Below are 16,688 nucleotides of genomic sequence, written 5' to 3' on the forward strand. Positions count from 1 at the left end.
ACACCCAGAAACTGTGTGAAATTACTTTGTTAATGCTATGGCTTTTCAATAAAGTATTTTGATTACCCCAAAGAAAATGAAATATTAAAAAGTGAGATGCAACACATTGTGTAGAGGAGGAGGGGCTAAGAGTACATCTGTCGCCAACTTACAATGCTGTTATTGCAGCTATTCCCCAATCCTCTGAATAAGACATGTGGCCATTTTAACTCGAATTAATGGCTCTGCCATTTGCATATGAAACCGGTGTTATATCGCTGGTTTCAGTCGTTACGCAACTGTGCTGTTTACAAAGTTGGAGATACCTGCAGTCAGCTGAGACTGACAAAGTCACTTTGATGAGTGATGAAACATTTCTACTACTAAACTTTGTGTCCAGATGAACTGATTCACCTTATCTGGGATTCTACACCTGGACTATTAAGCATGCATCAAAATTATGTATTTGATTCTGAATACATTTTAATAGTGGTTTTGCTTTTGAATTGGTTCTGAAAGAATTAAATATTTTTTTATAACTTAAGTTTCGTGCTTCTTTTTTTGCTCAGTCTTTTTATTGGTATTTAAAGTCATATAAATGTAATAAGTCAGAGATACAGTTGGATAAACACAATGTAAACCCCCCAGCCCCCCATGTTCTGCTCAGTTTTGTGCTTTTTAAAAAAGTTCCCATCAACTGGGCCATTGAAAACCCATGTACTTAAGTATGCATGTATGTTGTTATTTACCAGTATCCTCTCTATAAGCATGTCGTAGTACTGCTCGGTGAGTTGGGGTCTGCTAAGCACGAATCGGCCCAGCAGCTCTACAGCTGCCTCTCTCACGCTGGTGGAGTTGTCCATCAACCGACCATGGACGCCTCGCTGCATGTCCGACTACATAGCCAGGGAAAGAATAGAGGGAGAAGAATCAGCATACAGCAGAATAGAAATGATCAGAGTAGAATAGCAATCTGGTTCCTTGGATAAATTGAAATTTCCAAAGACACACATTCATTAAAAAGCATAGAGAATAGATAACTATGTCATAGAATATCTAGTTAAGAGACACATTTCAATTAAACTGAAAACACACACACACACACACACACACACACACACACACACACACACACACACACACACACACAGACAGTGGTGCTGGTGGCTTTGCGAACATGCCTCTTCACACGCTTTGCTACATGGTGTTGTGTGCACTGGTTTTCCATATACTTCACTCCCTGTGAGACGGTGCAGCAGGGGCAAGTTCCTCCAAAGAAGAGGGGTTGATCTGGCATCTTTTTAGTGTGGTCTTCATTTGGTCTTTGAACCGTTTCTTCTGCCCACCAGCAGTGCGTTGACCATGGTGTAGTTGGCTGTGGAGGACTTTACGTGGGAGTCGTTGGCTGGGCATGCGAATGACATGCCCAAGCCACCTGAGTTGATGGTGGTTTAGAGTAGACTCCATGCTACAACTGCCTGCCTGTTCCAACACTTCTGTGTGTGGCACTCTGTCCTCCCAAGTAATGCCGAGGATCCTCTGGAGACATCTCACATGGAAGGCCTCCAGGCTTCTGAGATGGTGGCTGTAGATGGTCCATGCCTCACATCCATATAGTAGTGTGGAGATGCACACTGCTCTGTAAACAAGCACTTTGGTGTGGAGATTGTGGTTGTTGTTCTGGAAAATTTTTTTCCTTAGACGACCAAAGGATGTTGAGGCTTGTTTGAGGCGGTGTTGGATCTCATCATCCATTGTGCAGGTGTCATATAGTATGCTTCCCAGATATTTGAAGGCAGGAACAGTGGCCAGCTGTTGCCCTTCTGCTGTGAAGGTTGTTGGGTGGCTTGGGAGGTCGGCACTCATCTGACAGATTACCTGTCTTTTGGTGTTGATGATCAGTCCCATTGTATATACACTCACTGGCCACTTTATTAGGTACACCTTGCTAGTAACGGGTTGGACCCCCTTTTGCCTTCAGAACTGCCTTAATCCTTCGTGGCATAGATTCAACAAGGTACTGCAAACATTCCTCAGAGAGTTTGGTCCATATTGACATGATAGCATCACGCAGTTGCTGCAGATTTGTCGGCTGCACATCCATGATGCGAATCTCCCGGTCTACCACATCCCAAAGGTGCTCTATTGGATTGAGATCTGGTGACTGTGGAGGCCATTTGAGTACAGTGAACTCATTGTCATGTTCAAGAAACCAGTCTGAGATGATTCGAGCTTTATGACATGGCGCGTTATCCTGCTGGAAGTAGCCATCAGAAGATGGGAACACTGTGGTCATAAAGGGATGGACATGGTCAGCAACAATACTTAGGTAGGCTGTGGCGTTGACACGATGCTCAGTTGGTACTAAGGGGCCCAAAGTGTGCCAAGAAAATATCCCCCACACCATTACACCACCATCACCAGCCTGAACCGTTGATACAAGGCAGGATGGATCCATGCTTTCATGTTGTTGACGCCAAATTCTGACCCTACCATCCGAATGTCGCAGCAGAAATCGAGACTCATCAGACCAGGCAACGTTTTTCCAATCTTCTATTGTCCAATTTTGGTGAGCCTGTGCGAATTGTAGCCTCAGTTTCATGTTCATAGCTGACAGGAGTGGCACCCGGTGTGGTCTTCTGCTGCTGTAGCCCATCTGCCTCAAGGTTCGACGTGTTGTGTGTTCAGAGATGCTCTTCTGCATACCTTGGTTGTAATGAGTGGTTATTTGAGTTACTGTTGCCTTTCTATCAGCTCGAACCAGTCTGGCCATTCTCCCCTGACCTCTAGCATCAACAAGGCATTTTCGCCCACAGAACTGCCGCTCACTGGATATTTTCTCTTTTTGGGACCATTCTCTGTAAACCCTAGAGATGGTTGTGCGTGAAAATCCCAGTAGATCAGCAGTTTCTGAAATACTCAGACCAGCCCGTCTGGCACCAACAACCATGCCACGTTCAAAGTCACTTAAATCACCTTTCTTCCCCATTCTGATGCTCGGTTTGAACTGCAGCAGATCGTCTTGACCATGTCTACATGCCTAAATGCATTGAGTTGCTGCCATGTGACTGGCTGATTAGAAATTTGCGTTAATGAGCAGTTGGATGGGTGCGCCTAATAAAGTGGCCGGTGAGTGTATATGCAGTAACAACTGCAGACACACACACGCACACGCACATGCACGCACACATACATACATACATACATACATACCCTTGCAAGTATACTGGGGTCCACAGCCACCACCTCAGACAGACACTTCATTGCTTTAGTCCGCACAGCGATGGCACTCTCCCCAAGGACTCGTAGGATCTAAAAACATGACAAAGTTTAAGCTTTTATCATACATGACACCTTGGGTAAAAAGACAGACACAGACAGGTGGTTTTATCTACAAAACTGACCACAATGATCTGATAACCTTAAGAAAAAATATCAAAGAACTCAAAAAAAAAAGTCTTTCAGTTTCTCAATTTATAATACTTAAAAGTGAAATGGTTCCATTTGTGGCCATTTTGTCACTAAAATTTCAGTAGCTATGTCTTTTAAACATTTTCATTGAAATTTTAATAGGTTTTAACAAATAAGTGTAGAGATCCTTGAGTGTTGTGCTCCAACACTCAAGGAGTCATCCCACCCATCACTAACACAACTGGTATACATGCCACCTAACATAAAGCCTCCCTTTAAGAGGAAGTTACCCAATTTTACAGCTCAATAATCCAATTGTGGAGTACTGCAAAGAATGTGAAGGATTTTTTTTAAACATTCTGTATCTCTAGAACAAGCAATTTAAAGTCGGAGAAAAATATCTGACTTGGCTTCACTAAGGTGATTTCACTTGGTACTAAATGACTACAAATTTAGATTAAGGCATTGTCACATAAAAAAAAACCTGCCCTTACTTATACTGGGGGTATGTGTACTTGTATCTTAGCTGTTAATCTATTTAATTTGAAAATTATGTTTTTTCAGTGGATCTCTCAGTTACATTAATTGTCCTCGTGAAGCAGTTTTGTGTTTGTAAGTATTACTGAAGGTTGCTACAGCATTTTCAAAGCACTTCCCACTTAGTGTCTGCCATAAATCTCAAAGGTGAAGCCCTGCTCTACTGCCACCTTGATTTGCTGGGGAGAGAGAAGATGCTAGCACATAGCATTCTGGGTAATGGTGTATTCAGGGTTTGTGAAGGTGGACGCATATTTGGGAATAAAATTTCTCTAGTGCTGCCTCATTGATTTTGAAGAATTTTTTTTAACCGTCTCCTCAAGAGTCCACCAACTTTGCTAAAACGAAATACTATAGTGAGTAACTTGCCCTTGAAAGCACAGGACATGCCTTTTGATTAAAATGATCAAACTGCACTCTGCACTAAAATCCATTGTAACAAGCTCATTTATTGAAAACGATCCAACAACAAATGATTTGTTCAACATTTGTTACAAGATCTTTATTTGACATTTTCTGTAAGAATGACAGTAATACTGCATACCTTTGGGGAATAAATATTTTCTTATAATACACATGGTGATAAGTTTCAGATCTTACCTGTGTTAAATAAATATCAAAGCTCTGGGCAAACGGCCTCATGGAGGCCAAATAACGCACGATCAGACAGGAGTCCTCATAGTCCACAGTGTCAGAGTTCATTCTGGGCAGGAGGAAAATGAAGAGGAGGAATGCTTAGGAAAAACTATCTCACTGCACGTTGACAGTGGCACTATTAATTATGAAAGAGGACAAGTAATTAGGAGTTGGCAGGGTTCGCAAGGCCACCAGAAGATATAGGAATGGTCACAACTGTAAATAATTATCTGTCAAATTGATGTGATGAGTGTGTGGGACATGAAAAAAGAAAAATCCCTGTTCTTACTTCAGTGTGGAAAACTGAGCCGGGGTGGTTTTGATGATGTTGCGGAGGAACTTCTTGCGCTTCTCTGCACGCTGCATGATTTCACCAGTGGTCTCCATTTCCTTGGCGTGGTGTGGCCCATCTGACGAGTCCTCGTCCTTCTGGTTCTGGCTCCGCATAGACTTCTCTGCCTCTGTGGTTGCATCTCTGAACCACTGGGCAATGTAGAACTTTCTGGCAAACTGCAAGAGAGACGGACCCAGTTTCGCATTCAATTTGCCAGGAATAACATGATTTGTTCAAAATAAAAATCAGAACTGAGGTAAAAAAAAAAGGAGATTGATCTTCGTGCAATAGATCCACAGTGTTACTGTTTTATATGTTGTGTGTTGATCCAAGGAGGGAATGTGTGAGGGTTTGTGCTGTGCAATTTCAGGAATTGTAACAGTCTAGCAGTTCTACAAATGTGTTTTACTGAGACACATATCAAGGAAAGCTATCAAATAAGAAGGTGGCTGGGGCTTCCGGGTGGCGTGGCGGTCTATGCCGTTGCCTACCAACACAGGGATCCCCAGTTCAAATCCCCGTATTATCTTAGGCTTGGTCGGGCATCCCTAATAGACACAATTGGCCGTGTCTGTGGGTGCGAAGCTGGATGTGGGTATGTGTCCTGGTTGCTGTACTAGCTTCCTCTGGTCAGTCGGGGCGACTGTTCGGAGGGAAGGGGGAAGTGGGGGGGATAGCATGAGCTTCCCATGCGCTACGTCACCCTGGCGAAACGCCTCACTGTCAGGTGAAAAGAAGTGACTGGTGACTCCACATGTATCGGAGCAGGCATGTGGTAGTCTGCAGCCCTCCCCGGGTTGGAGCAGTGACCAGGATGGCTCGGAAGAGTGGGGTAGTTGGACGCGTGAAATTGGGGAGAAACCCCCCCCCCCCCAAAAAAAGGTGGTCTTAAAATGATCTGACTGGCTAATAACCAGGGCTCCAGGCAAAAAAAACAAAATCTAAGAGCCATTGGCTCCTAAACCCAAAGTATTTAGGAACCAAGTCAAATTTTCAGGAGCAAAAAAATATAGTGATGTCATATGTTACTAAAGGGCTGCTGCCTAACATTGCCTTTTCCTTCCCCGCTGTACTGCCTGCCTTTGTTTACTCTGCCTTCCATAGTCTACATGATGTATTCTTTACATACACAACATGTACAATGTTCATTATACTGCAATCATATTACCATAAATACTTAAATGTCCAGTTGTCTTTTATATATATTTTTTTCACTTTTTTATTCAACTGAATCAGGCAGGGATGACTCAAATGTCACTTGAAAACTTGTCGAGTTGGTCTCGACATCATCAACATTGACGGGCAGGGAGCAAGAAAAACCCTGATATTTTTCATTTGCGCATTAGGTTTTCTTGCCAACTGGCTAATGTTAGTTAACTACGCGGTTAGCTACATCCAGGGTTCGAATTACACAGTGGCTTTCAGGGGAGCCCTATTTTCCAGTGCGCTTCTACACGTCATATGCACACGCATACAAGGACGTGTGCGGTCAATTGCAAGGTTACTGTGAAAAACATTCTACTGTTGCTACATACAGTTAATACTGTCATTAACATTTCACTTCATACTGCAAAAATCTAGCCACGCAGGTAACACAGAGACAGAAAAATAATTCCCAGTTACAATGATTTTATATTACTTGAGCCAAAAAAAAAAAAAAGAAAAAGAAAAAGTGAATTGGCCCGGTGGCCTGTCCAAGGTGTGTCATGCCTGACCGCCCAATGACTGCTGGGATAGGCTCCAGCGTCCCCGCGACCCTGAGAGCAGGATAAGTGGTTTGGATAATGGGTGGATGGATGAATCAGCCAATGGTTTGCGCTACACTTCAAAACAGACCAAACCTACAGTGCCTTGCAAAAGTATTCAACCCCCTTAACAGTCATCACTAATTTCTGGATTATAAAAAATACTCACACATCTGTTCTTGAACAATATTATTTTTGTTAACGCACAAGCTCTAACAGCATGTTCCCAAAGCCAAAATAAGTTATGTTTCGCTGACTTTTCATTAATAAATTAAAAACTAAAATGTAGTGCTTGCATAAGTATTCAACCCCTTGTGCGCTGAAAGCTCAAAGTTTACACAAATGACAAATTATTCCTAAAACAAACTCAGGTTAACACAATTGGATATAATTAGTGTGCATCTGTAAGATATTAAAGTAACGGCCTCGTTTATGGATATAAAAAGCACTCTGTAAATTTCATTAGCCGGGCATGAACTCCATCAGAAAATGAAGACCAAGGACCATAATACTGAAGAGGCAAAGTGATTAAAATGCAGAAGGCGGGAAAGGGATACAAAACAATATCCAAGTGTTTGGATGTCCCACGGAACACTGTTGGATCTATTGTCAGAAAGTGGAAGCTGTATCACACCACCCAGATGCTTTGTAGGACAGGCCATCCCTTCAAGCCAAGTGTCCGAGCAAGACGTAGGCTGGTGAGGAAAGCCACAGATGATCCTGCAATCACTTTGAAGGAGCTCCAGAGGTCAGTGGCTGAAACTGGAGTAAATGTGCATGAGTCAACCATATCACAGGCTTTCCATAAATCTGGCCTGTATGGGGGGGGGGTGGCAAGAAAGAAGCCGCTGCTCAAAACTATGCATATAAAAGCACGCTTGGAATTTGCTACCAAGCATGAGAGAGACCCAGTTAGGATGTGGGTAAAGGTTTTGTGGTCAGATGAGGCAAAAGTTGAGCTTTTTGGCCAAAACTCAAAGAGTTATGTGTGGCATAAACCTAATACTGCTCATGCCCTAAAAAACACCCTCCCTACAGTGAAGCATGGTGGCAGCAGCATAATGCTATGGGGTTGCTTTTCATCTGCAGGCACTGGTAACCTTGTTCTAATTGAGGGAAGAATGGATGGAGCTAAATACAGGGAAATATTGGAAGAAAACCTGTTGCAGTCGGCCATAAAACTGAAAATTGGGAGAAGGTTCACATTTCAGCAGGACAATGATCCTAAACACAAGGCTAAAGCAACAATGGCATGGCTCAGCAACAAAAAGGAGAACGTTTTGGAGTGGCCAAGTCCGGACCTCAACCCCATTGAAAATCTGTGGCACAGACTGAAAATCGCAGTCCAGACGCGCCATCCCATCAACCTGCAAGACCTGTACAAATTCTGCCAAGAAGAATTACTCCAGAAGAATGTGCAAAGCTTGTACATACCTCAAGAGAATCATGGCTGTTATTGCAGTCAAAGGGTACTTTACAAAGTATTGATATGTGGGGGTTGAATACTTATGCAAGCACTACATTTTAGTTTTTAATTTATTAATAAAAAGTCAGCAAAAAATAACTTATTTTGACTTTGGAAACATGCTGTTAGAGCTTATGGGTTCACAAAAATAATATTGTTCAGGAACAGATGTGTGAGTTTCTTTTATAATCCAGAAATTAGTGATGACTGTCAAGTGGGTTGAATACTTTTGCAAGGCACTGTAGGTTACATCACATGACATCAGAACATGCCCACAGCCTCAACTGTTGGTCTTACACAAAACATAGGCTAGCAAGACAACAGCCACACTCTAAACACAACATGCAAACACATACCACATAGCAAAACATCCTGGAGGCAACATCATTATGCACCATACAATACACCATTATACAGTATCAATCACACTTTTATTGAACACCTTGCAAAAATGGAATTCAAACACCACAGGCCTAAATAAAATGGCAATCAATACCACACAAGATAAAGAATACAGGTGCATAGCACACATGCTACAAATTGCCTATTAATAACCTAGCTCCTTCTTATCTTTCCGAACTCCTTCATATCAACACACTCTCCCGTACTCTCAGATCCTCTTTTGCCATCCAACTCACTACACCATCTGCCCACTTGATTATCAGGGGTTCTAGAGCCTTCAGTCGTTCAGCCCCCCCACTTCTGGAACTCTCTCCCACAAGACATTTGCAATATTGACTCTCTTTCCACCTTCAATTCCCATCTTAAAATACACCTTTTCAAACTGGCATATTCAGTCTGATCCAGACTTTAATGGTTACACTCACATTGAGTTTTGCGTAGATGATGATTTTATACCTATCTGTTGTATTAACTTATTATTGTATACCCTAGTTTTGTTTGATTTTATGTCTGATACAGCGCTGCTTGTTTTTAACTGTTTTGTAAGATGTTCTTGAGTGCTCTGAAAGGCGACAATAAATAAAATGCATCATTATTACTATTATCATTATTGTTATTAAATTATAGGCTAGCCTATCATACAACATGCAAATCAATCTGATAACAAGCACAAAACCGTCCAGACCCATGGCGCACCCACCAAGTGTGGAGTCAATCGCATGAACAGTTGTTGAGAAAATCAAAGGACAGACAGACAGACAGAAACTCCTTCCATTTTAGTTAGATTAATATTATTATTCCGAGGAATTTTGAACATCCCTCTCAGGTCGTCCATGAGTGAGTGAGTGGCCGACCACAATTTGCCACACACGCAGCCCACGGCAGCAGTTGTGTGGCGCCGTGGTAAAAACAGAATAGCCCAGTTGCATCGCAGTTAGGGAACAGTCACATAACCATCATAACAAAAAACATCAATTTGAAGTTAACACTTCAAATTTTCTACCCAATAAATGGAACATTAAAATATCTTCAACCACTGTTTCTGTTCATCTGTATAGCTGACGCTTCAACCACTGCAAGACAGGAGTGCAGAGAAGTTCATGTATTGGAAACCATACAGGAGTTCATGCGATAGGGCAGGTAGACACAGGCGCAAGAGGAGATGAGGGTTCAGTACACAAAATATATAGCCATTTCTTTCTTTTTTTTTGTGTTTTTGCTTGTGGTTAATAGTGGCCTAGTGGTTGCAAAATTACAGTTAGTTACATTGGTGGCCATTTTAGTCACCATCTAGAGCCCTGATAAAAAAAATTAAAATGATCAAGGCTGCCAAAACAACTAGAACAAGCACACTGACTTAAGCTTTTTAAAGCTTCACATGAGTTTTAAGAGATGAAATTTGTGTGGTTAACTCACCACCAGTGAGGCGTCCGTCTCCGCATTCTCTTCTAAATAGTCCAAGAGAGCCTTCTGTAGCTGTTGAGTCTCATCATTACCTGGGGCCTGCAGACAGAAAAAGAATTAAAACAGAGTCCATACGTTCCTAAAGGAGAGCAGGCTGTCTGGTGTCCTCAACATGTCTCTCATAACCACTCCGAGAAAGAGGTATACAATAACATTATGTCACAATATTAGCATTCTGAGCCACAGTTGCAGCTGCAGTAGAAACTGGTAAATAACCCATGTGTTCCAAAGCTTCAGTTTGCAGTAATTCTGTGTCTCGCCAATACATTAATAAAAAGATCAAATAAATTACAGAAAAAAAGCAATGTTCAACATTCTCTAAGATCATTCAATTATACATAAGCATTTCTATCAGGACCACACAGGTCAAACATATATTAAGCTTCCCTACCTGCTGCAGAATACGGTCAATTGACCTCTGGTCCATCTTACTGGTGACAGCGTCCTTCCTCAGACGGGCAGCCACCGTGCCCAGGTAGTCCAGAGACGCCACCCTCAGGGCCATCTCTGTCTGCTTGTTACTGAACTGGTGCACCTGAGGGCAAGAAAGAGGGAGACAGAAAAAGTCAAGCTGGGAACACACAAGACTTTCAAAGTCCTAATTGAATGGGAACAGACTCTGCATCACACATTTAATGACTGACTTTTGCAGATTACAGTCATAGAAAAGCAGACTGGTTCAGAATGCAGTCAGCGATACACCCTCTTGCCAATGAGCTCAGATTTGTCCAGATTCCAGTTGTAAAAATCAAATATGTTTGATTTTATCTTGACAACTGTGGCCTGTCAAAGGCTCTATCAGATGGCGAATGATTTGAATTTAACACCACACACTACCAGATAACATGTGCTGACTGTTTGTGGTGACTAGCCCCATGAGCAGGGAAGACTCTGCTTGATATTGAAAATCAGTCATCATAGCCAAATCAAGAGTTATTGTCTGCCTTTATATCATCTAGTGCATTCCTGGCTTTAAGAGGGGGATAGGTTAAATAGAGGTCAGCAGCAAATTGGATGCTGGTTATGGTATTGCGCGGAAGAAAAACATTGACTTTAGCTTGCGCTTAGAAGAAAAACATAAGGTGGGGTGGAGTATGCATCCTACATTTAAGTAAAGCTTGCTTCTACTCAAACACACATTACATTACAGTCATTTAGCCGACGCTTTTATCCAAAGCGACTTACAATAAGTGCATTTAACGTGGGAAATCAGGAGAACTACTAGTCATCAGAGGTCATAAGTGCATCTTAAAAATCTGCTCTGACAGCATTTTATGATAAAAGGCAGAGGCCCTCTGATATTTCGAAAAATTTTATTATTCTACATCACCTATTTTATCTTTATGTTTACAGTACTTGACATCAAACTAAAAACAATAAAGCAGAACCGTTGCACAAGGACAAATATGTAAACGTGGGTACAGAGAGTAAATCCTTGACTCCAACAAAGCATAACACATACTGTGTTCATCTGAGGAACTACAAAAAAGGTTAAAACTACATGGAGAATATGTAAAGTTCAGCTTACAAATATTGAATTGCAACCTCTTATGAATAGCCCATGTCTTAAATGTCTTGAGAAGCAAAAAAAAAGGCATCTTATCTTCGCTTCATGACACAGGTGGATTTAACATGAATGAATGAATGAATGAATGAATGAATGAATGAATGAATAAGGACAGTTTTCTCTGTAACTGACATGGTTATTGAACTTGATTGAAAGTGTTAAAACGGCACACAGTGTATGACCACATATAACAACAACCCTGAACCATGGATACTATTGTAGTTGCAAAATATTTTTTAGAGACTGTCACCCAAGTGGTTTGACAAATAAGCTGCACTGCTAACAGCTGAAGATGCATGGTCAAATAAATATCACACTAACCAGTAATCTGCCAAGTAGACTGAGCAGCAGCTCTGCGGCAGGCCACTCTGGTTTGTTGACTGTAGACAACAAGTCCTGCACAAAGTTTTCAAACAATGGCCGGTAGTCTTCTTCTCCTTGCTTACTGCCACACCTGGGAAAAAGAAAAGGACACAGAGCAGAAGAGAGAGGAAGGGGTAGGAGAAGTGGAAGTTGAAGGTGACAAAAGGAAAAACAAGCAGAGCGCAGATTCAGGCTATGACCATAAATAAGGCAACTAATGAACAAGCCACGTAAATCTCCAAATTTGTTGCGCCAACTTCAAATTCACTACCAAGTCAAATAGGGCATCAAAACTGTGCCAGCAGTTCTAAACCATTACAGGAGAAATACACACTTTGTAATCGAACAGTTGTACTGTTGATGGAATTACTTTATCATAGGCCCGGGCAATAAAACGATAGCAATATGTAAGGGTGATAGACACTTCATTAACAGCAATATGAAAATTGTTCGATAAAATGTTATTATAGTTTCACTTAAATGTAAACTGACATGAAAGCACATAACGAATATGCGCGCTCCCTCCCTTGCTCACAAACAGCCTATCATATCCCTTGATAATAGAGAGTGCAACGAGTGACACTCAAACAGCCAATAATTCAACAGACAAACCCCAAGCATGCTCCCTCCCTGGCTCAGAAACAGCCCGTCATATCCCTTGATAATGGAGCGTTCTATGAGTGACACGCAAAGAACCAATCATTTAACAGATGTTTTGTTCGTTTGCACCATCAACATGTGACACAACAGAAACAGCAGAGACTGAGAAAATGAGTGCAAACTTTGAGGAAATTGTTGATAAAAAAAGGAAAGGTCAGCTTGCCAGTATGGCAGTTTTTTTAAGTCTGACCTATATCAGAACAAAGTAAGGTAGTTAAATTCAAAATAAAGTGGTTAAATTCAACCCTTTTCTCCTGGTCTTCATTAAAAATAGGTCATTAAAATGATCAATAATTATCAAAACTGACTGAAATGAAAAACCGTGATCAATTTTTCAGCCATTTATATTATGATGATGCAATTATTAAAAATAATACAGTTCTTTACGTTCAAAACATGTATCAACAATGAATGCAGAAGTTCTTACTTCTTCAGGAAAACTGAGAGGAAGTTCTGTGCTGTCCTCATGGCCGTCTCATAGGAGTTGGTTATCAAAACATCATGATCCACCTTGAAAACAAGATTCCCTCAATAAGCCTTCACAATCCGATGTTTGTTTGTGTTTCATATGTGACTGTGTGCAATTATGAGTATGCAGTCACTATCCCACCTTGCTGTCATATTCATCTAAGGTATCCTTGTCACTGGGTAGGTGGACCACACACTGGATGAGCTGCAGCACCAGGGCTGTCACCATCTGAATGTACATTGGCTCTCCATCCTGGTCTGAGCTGTTCAGCCTAGGGACACAACAGGTCAGATGACATGCAGTCAGTCCATTTTCAGATGAGGTAATTTCATTATTAATATTTTCTTACTTTTTGCACAGACTACTACAATGGCATGCAACTTAGTGACTTTGATTTGAACCTATTGCTTTCTTTCTTTTTTCTTTTTTTTTTTAATTTATTTCTGATTTTTCCCTTTTTTTCTCCCAATTTAGTGGCCAATTGATCCCTATTTTAATTCAAACACCCACCCTCGTACTACATGCGTTCGCCAACTGCATCTCTCCGGCCGGCAGTCTCGAAGGAAAGCGCCTCCCCACTTTCGTCATAAGGCGAATCCAGGCCGAACCACTGTTTTTCCGACACACACAGAGACGCATTCACTTGACGAACATAAGGCGACTCCGCCCCCCTCCCGAAGACAGCATTACCAATATTGCTGCTTCATCGAGTCCGGCCATAGTCGGATCTGACGAGACCGGGGCGCGAACCCCAGTCCCCAGTGGGCAACTGCATCGACACCAAGCCGATGCTTAGACCGCTACGCCACCGCGGACTCCCAACCTATTGCTTTCTGAGTATTGACATAAATTAATACTCGTTTGAGAGTGACCATTTCTTTTCAATGGATATCTCCAACAGAGAAATAAAGTTGGAGTAATATATTAACAGGCCAGCTTGAATGACCTCTATCCCACCTTTTGTTTTAGTTTGTGGTGCAAATAAAGTCACCTAATGGCCAAAACCAGTGTGCATACACCTTAAACAGCATACCTGAAGTTCCTGAGGGACCGTTTGCTGGTGGGCAGTCTTGCCAGAGAAGTGAAGATCTCCTCTAGGATCAGCTGCCGATGCTTCTCATAGCGTGAGAATACCTGTAGACAGAGATAAAAAAAAGGCTTTATACTTAAGGTAAATTATCTTTAGACAGTTTTATTTACACCCCCCACCCCCATAAGCATGAGGACACATTGCCTTTAAAAAAAAAAAAAAAGACCTCCAGTTGTTGGTTTTTCTGTTACTTTTCAATTAAGAAAAAAAAAAATGCCAGCAAAGGTTTTAACATTCATGTTCACCAAAGTGTCTTCCTTGATATCAAGAGTAGGTTTTGCCTAAATAATGATTTTAGTTTTCTTTTTTCAAGCAATTCTTAAAAGCACATATTGAAAATCTTTTGCCCCACAGATGGTTTAAATATGTGGAAGGTAGCCACTGATGAATGCTGACATCTCAAGGGAAACAAATGGTGGGGTATAACATTATTCCCAAGGGGGTACTTTCGGTAACTGTTCCTTCAGTTTCGTCCAATATGTGAAGTGTTCTGCTTGGGGAAAAAACCTATTCGACCATGCCTATTCCAACATTAAGTATGCTTATATAGAACCGCACCTCTCCCACACCTAGGCCGGTCAGATCACCTCTCATTGCTCATTATCCCAGCATTAACTCCGCTTAGGAGAAAAGCCAAATACAAGGACTATAAAAACTTGGCCTGAGGGGGCACTCTCTCAGCTACAAGACTGCTTTGGACAAACAGAATGGAATACGTTCAAACATCAGGACTTGGAGAAATACACAGAAACCATACTATTCTAGATCAAAAACTGCGCTAACAATGTCACTATTGACAAACGGATCCGGGTCTTTCCCAACCAGAAACCCTAGATGACAAGCAAAGTTCAGACACTTCTCTGAGACTGCCACACTGCCTTCAGGTCAGGTGATAGGGCCCAGTAAAGCACTGCTAGAGCAGACCTAAGGAGAGGCATCAAAGTCACCAAGGAGGGCGATAAGAGAAAACTTAAGGATCATCTCACAGACAATGACCCATGGCAGGTATGGTAGGGAATACAGCACATCATGAGCTACAAGGGCACCAACCCCATGACTGTCAACCAACGCCTCGCTGGGAGACGAACTGAACCATTTCTTCACCCGCTTTGAGGTAAAAAGGCCTAAAAGAGATTCACTGCCTCCGCCTGCCTCCGGCACCCACACACTCACTCTGCAGTAACATAAAGTGAGACATGTGCTCAGGTCAGTGAACCCGAGGAAGGCCACTGGTCCTGACAGAGTTACCGGGAAGGTAAGCATGTGCTGACCAGCTCACAGGGGTTTTCACTAAGATCTTTAATCTTTCCCTAACACAAGCCATCATGCCAACCTGTCTAAAGTCACCCAACATAATCCCTGTCCCCAAAAAGCCAGCCATCAACAATCTAAACACTTTAGACCGATCGCATTCACTTCAGTAACCATGAAGTGTGTTTAGAGACTGGTCTCACAGCACATCAAAGCCAGCCTCTCTCCCTTCTTCGACCCGCATCAGTTTGCTTATAGAGCAAATAGGTCTACTGAAGATGCCATTACCACAGCTCTACACACCACATTGAGTCACTTAGAACACCAGGGGAACTATGTAAGGACGCTCTTCATAGACTACAGCTCTGCATTCAATACAATCATTCCAGATATACGAGTCGGCAAACTATCTGATTTCAACCTCCCCCTTGCCACCTGCACATGGATAAAGGACTTGCTCACTAACAGCCCACAAACTGTTAAACTTGGTTCCCACCTCTCCTCCACCCTCACACTAAGTACTGGCTCTCCACAAGTCTGTGTGCCGAGTCCATTACTTTGTGCTCTATACGTCTCTGACTGCACTCCAACCCATACCACAAACACCATCATTAAATTCGCGAACGACACCACTGTAGTTGGATTTATCACAGGAGACGAGTCGGCCTACAGAGACGAATTCCAGAAATTGACAGGGTGGTGTCCAGCAAACAACCTGACACTGAACACCAAAAGAACTCATTATTGAATTCAGGAAACACAGAACAGACCCTGCCCCACTCTATATCAACAGGGATTGTGTGGAAAAGGTTCCGACCTTCAAATTCCTGGAATCCATATCTCTGAGGACCTGTCCTGGTCAGCTAATACCACCGTGGATCTTAAGAAGGCACAGCAGCAACTACGCTTTCCGAGAATGCTCAGGAAAAATAGGCTGGAAAAAAGCTACTCGTGGCCTTCTACCCCTCTTCAATCAAGAGGGTAGTGGTGTACTACATCTCAGCATGGTACGCCGGTTGCTCAGCACCAGACAGAGCTCTTCAGAGGCTCATCAACACCGCACAGAAAATCATCAGCTGCCCTCTGCCCTTCCTGGAAGACATCTCCAACTACCGCTGCCTCGGCACAGCCAAAAACATTTTAAAAGACTCTTGTTATCCTGGCCGCCACCTGTTTGACCTGATGTCCTCTGGTAGGCACTACAGGACCATCAAAGTACGAACCACCAGATTTAAAAAACGTTCTTACCCTGGGCTGTAAATACACTGAACTCCAATAAGCACCGAATGCGGCACGGTGGCCCAGTGGTTAGCGC

General features: G+C 42.3%; 1 protein-coding gene across 3 annotated transcripts in view; it reads right to left on the reverse strand.

Moving 5' to 3' along the window:
* Nucleotides 1–16,688, reverse strand: part of nipbla (NIPBL cohesin loading factor a) — a 100,798-nt gene that overhangs the window by 35,089 nt on the left and 49,021 nt on the right. For all 3 annotated transcript variants that reach the window (XM_056290196.1, XM_056290197.1, XM_056290195.1), the window contains 10 exons: nt 14,066–14,166; nt 13,174–13,303; nt 12,991–13,073; nt 11,862–11,994; nt 10,365–10,508; nt 9,926–10,012; nt 4,853–5,073; nt 4,528–4,630; nt 3,193–3,291; nt 729–875 (listed from right to left, as the gene is read on the reverse strand). In XM_056290196.1, coding sequence (XP_056146171.1) covers nt 729–875; nt 3,193–3,291; nt 4,528–4,630; nt 4,853–5,073; nt 9,926–10,012; nt 10,365–10,508; nt 11,862–11,994; nt 12,991–13,073; nt 13,174–13,303; nt 14,066–14,166 — 1,248 coding nt within the window. The remainder of the gene's footprint in view (nt 1–728; nt 876–3,192; nt 3,292–4,527; nt 4,631–4,852; nt 5,074–9,925; nt 10,013–10,364; nt 10,509–11,861; nt 11,995–12,990; nt 13,074–13,173; nt 13,304–14,065; nt 14,167–16,688) is intronic.

The sequence above is a fragment of the Lampris incognitus genome, chromosome 1 (genome assembly GCF_029633865.1).
Source record: "Lampris incognitus isolate fLamInc1 chromosome 1, fLamInc1.hap2, whole genome shotgun sequence".
NCBI classification, from domain to species: domain Eukaryota; kingdom Metazoa; phylum Chordata; class Actinopteri; order Lampriformes; family Lampridae; genus Lampris; species Lampris incognitus.